Here is a 3,338-nt window from a genome sequence, read left to right on the forward strand (position 1 = left end):
AAATTCTTATATAAAATATATTGAATAAATAAATCTATAGTAGGTATAGTTGTTAATAAAATGACACAACATAATCACTAATTCACAATATTATAAATTATAATTTTATAATTTTTCAAAGATAGGTAGATCTTGATTAAATTGTGTAGACTGACTTAAAAATATCTGTATTTGCACATATAGTTATCAATATCTTTTTAAAAAATGATTTCAAATCATCTTTCATACATGTGAATTGCCTGAAAATGAAATTGGCTTTTTGTACAGGTCTAATTTTTGAATTTTTCTATTTTCTTCAAATTTTTTTATATAATATTATACTTAAAGCCATCTAGTTTTTTTAAAACTATTATGGTTTTTTATTCAATAACAACTCAACTCTGGTTTAACCGAGTTGTTAATGGCTCCGATTGACAGCCCAATGGTTTAATTGTTCAATTCGATTCAATTCAGTTTTTAAAACAAATATATTTTGTTACTAAGTAAAGCAAGAGATTATCATACAATATATAAAGATCAGTTCATACTTCCATTGCCAAAGGGACAAGTACACAAGGGTTAACCGCTGTTGTCACATTGAAACAACATTAAATCTACTATAATTTAGAACTCCAAGAGTAATTCTGGCATAAAATCAAGTGGATCTCACACATAAGAAAGAAAATATCATAAAACGAACACAAACCATATAAATTATTACCCAAAAAGAAAAATTCAGTGGTTTGACCCTTTCTTCTCTCGAATTGTTAATGGAGGGATACTTTGTTCATGCCTAAAAAAATTACTTGGGTCAACCTTAGACTTCACCTTCACTAACCTTATATAGTTATCCATGAAGTACTTGTATCCCCAAATGCTTGACCTCAAGAAGCTTGTGTTATTATACTGGTTCATCCCCAAGTCAAGGTCTCTGTAATTCACATAAGATTCTCTTGGAAAGCTTGAAACATAGGGCTTCATGGAGTAATAGAATCTACCGATCCAATTCATGTGCTTTTTCATGCTCTTCTCTCCATCTAGCCACCCCGTTACATATTGTATCTTGAAAAGTGTTCCATTTCTGTGAGGAAATGGAATTGCAGATTCTGAGATTTTGCTCATCATTCCTCCGTATGGATTCCAGATCATCAAGGGCCCATCATCTTTCATAAACCTTTTCCACAGAGAATTCAAAGCAGTTTCAGGAATCACTTGCCTCACAAAATCTGACTTAGCTTTGAAGTATGCCTTGGAAGTGGATTTCCCTTGGAGAAGAATTTCTGGGGGTGTGTTGTTTGGATAGCCAGCAATGTAAAGCACAGATTTGATCCAACTTGTTTCCAAACAATCCTTTTTGGTGAGACCTAATTCTGGAAAATTTTTCTTCATCACTTGGAGAAGTTTATTGGCCCCACCAAGGAAAAGAGAATTATAAGAAGTTGAAACGGTTTTTTCACCTGCAACAACGCTTGAATTTGTTACCTGAATCAGCACTCTCATGAACAGATTCTCATCGATATTTGGTGCTACTTGCTGCCACTTATAGAGAATCTTGTTTGCATTTTGTTCTAAAGTTTTAGTAACAGTAAAAACTGTCACTACAGGTGGAACTTTAACTAACTTGATTTGCCACCACAAGATAATCCCAAAGCTTCCACCTCCTCCTCCTCTAATTGCCCAAAACAAGTCCTCTCCCATGGCTGCTCTGTCAAGAATTTTGCCATGAGCATCCACAATTTGCGCGTCGATGACGTTGTCAGCTCCCAGACCATACTTTCTCATCATGGAGCCATATGCTCCTCCTGTTATGTGACCACCAATGCCTAAGCTTGTGCAAAGGCCTGCAGGGAAGCCATGAACTGGACTTCTCTCTGAAATTCTGTAGTAAACTTCTCCAATTGTAGCACCAGCTTGAATCCAAGCCGTGTTTTGTGCTATATCGACTTGGATGGCACGAAGCTTGGCGAGATCTAAAACCATGAATGGTTTCTCTATGAGAGAAACATAAGAAAGGCCTTCATAGTCATGACCTCCACTACGCACTCTCATGTGGATCTTGAGCTTTTTGGCACAGATGACAGCAGCTTGAACTTGAGAATCGTCCATGGGAGTGAATATGAATTCAGGTTTGGGGATTGAAGGTAGCAAGTACCTTAGATTTTGAGCTGTGGATTCAAGGACTGAACTGTATGAAGCATTGTTGTTTGGAGTGTAAAACGATGTGGCGAATGGGATTGCGTTATGAGAATTTGCTTGAAGGCAACGAGTGAATCTTTCATGAACTGGAAATGATGAAGTAGTTGATAAAACTAGAAACAAAGCAAACACAAAAATCTCCAAGAGTAATAGCGATCCCGAAGACCCCATGGTTTTAGGATTTCACAGTTGCTTAACTTCGGTGCAGAGAAATGCTTTCTGTCTGCTTATATACACTGATTTTGATCCCAGATTATGGTGACGATATACGTCTAATTGAGCAAAGACAAGCGTCATTTTTAAGATAGAAAATTATAGTATGAAAATCCGGATCAAATGAACTATTAAATCATTAAACCAGTATTTTAGCAGATTTAATAAAATGTTTTGTTTTTAATTAATTTGATCACGGTTTAACAGCTAGTCTGATTCATATTGTCTTGTAGAAAGTTTGTTGATTCAGTGGAGGATGCCCCCTGTATTTTTGACCAAGATTTATTGGAAGAGTTGACATTGTGACATTATGGAATTTTATTTATGGCCATGTGCATCTATTCCCACTTGCTTTAATTTGTGTCCCCACGTGGTATTATTGCATTTGTTGTGTCCCCAAGAATTATTTGCTTTCAGGGATTTTTTTTCTCCGAAAGTCTTCCCCATTATTATCATGTGTATGGTACAAAGCCACAGTCTACAGAATTTTATTGCATAAAGCCATTTCCATGAAATGCAGTGAAAGTAATGATAAAAAGATATTTTTTTTAATGTTCCTAAGTAGAATATTTTTTAAGAATAAGTTTTAAAAAATAAAAATAAAAAAAATATCAATCATTATTCTTAAAAATATATTTAAAGTGATGAAATAAATGATGAAAGAATAATTTATTTTATATACAAAATTATTACCTCCTCTGTTTCAAAATCTAACATATCAATAAACCTCATTAAATATATTTAACAATCTTATCTTTCTAAAACAAAAATATAAACTTTTAAAAATACCCATCACTTAATATATTGAAAAGAAAAGGGACGAAAATTAATTATAGACAGAGAAAGGATAATATTAAAATTAATACATTTAATAAAACATCAATCTACCAAAAGTGTCTTATATTTTGAGATTAAAAAATTCTTTCAAAAATATCCTATTATCTAGGACG

The 3,338-nt window shown here is 33.5% G+C and overlaps 1 protein-coding gene across 1 annotated transcript; it reads right to left on the reverse strand.

Annotated features, from left to right (window-relative positions):
• Window positions 1-495: 495 nt before the first annotated feature.
• Window positions 496-2,429, reverse strand: LOC129306403 (berberine bridge enzyme-like 26). Its single transcript, XM_054947002.1, has one exon. The coding sequence runs from the start codon at window positions 2,344-2,346 to the stop codon at window positions 715-717; it is 1,632 nt and encodes a 543-aa protein (XP_054802977.1). The 5' UTR covers window positions 2,347-2,429; the 3' UTR covers window positions 496-714.
• Between the last annotated feature and the right edge of the window lie 909 nt (window positions 2,430-3,338).

Source organism: Prosopis cineraria, unplaced genomic scaffold (assembly GCF_029017545.1).
Source record: "Prosopis cineraria cultivar Desert tree isolate PC_DT_omini unplaced genomic scaffold, ASM2901754v1 PC3, whole genome shotgun sequence".
Lineage (NCBI taxonomy): Eukaryota > Viridiplantae > Streptophyta > Magnoliopsida > Fabales > Fabaceae > Prosopis > Prosopis cineraria.

Excerpts from the sequence above, each read along its gene's own strand:
- LOC129306403 (XM_054947002.1), bottom strand. The coding sequence starts at position 2,346 with ATGGGGTCTTCGGGATCGCTATTACTCTTGGAGATTTTTGTGTTTGCT.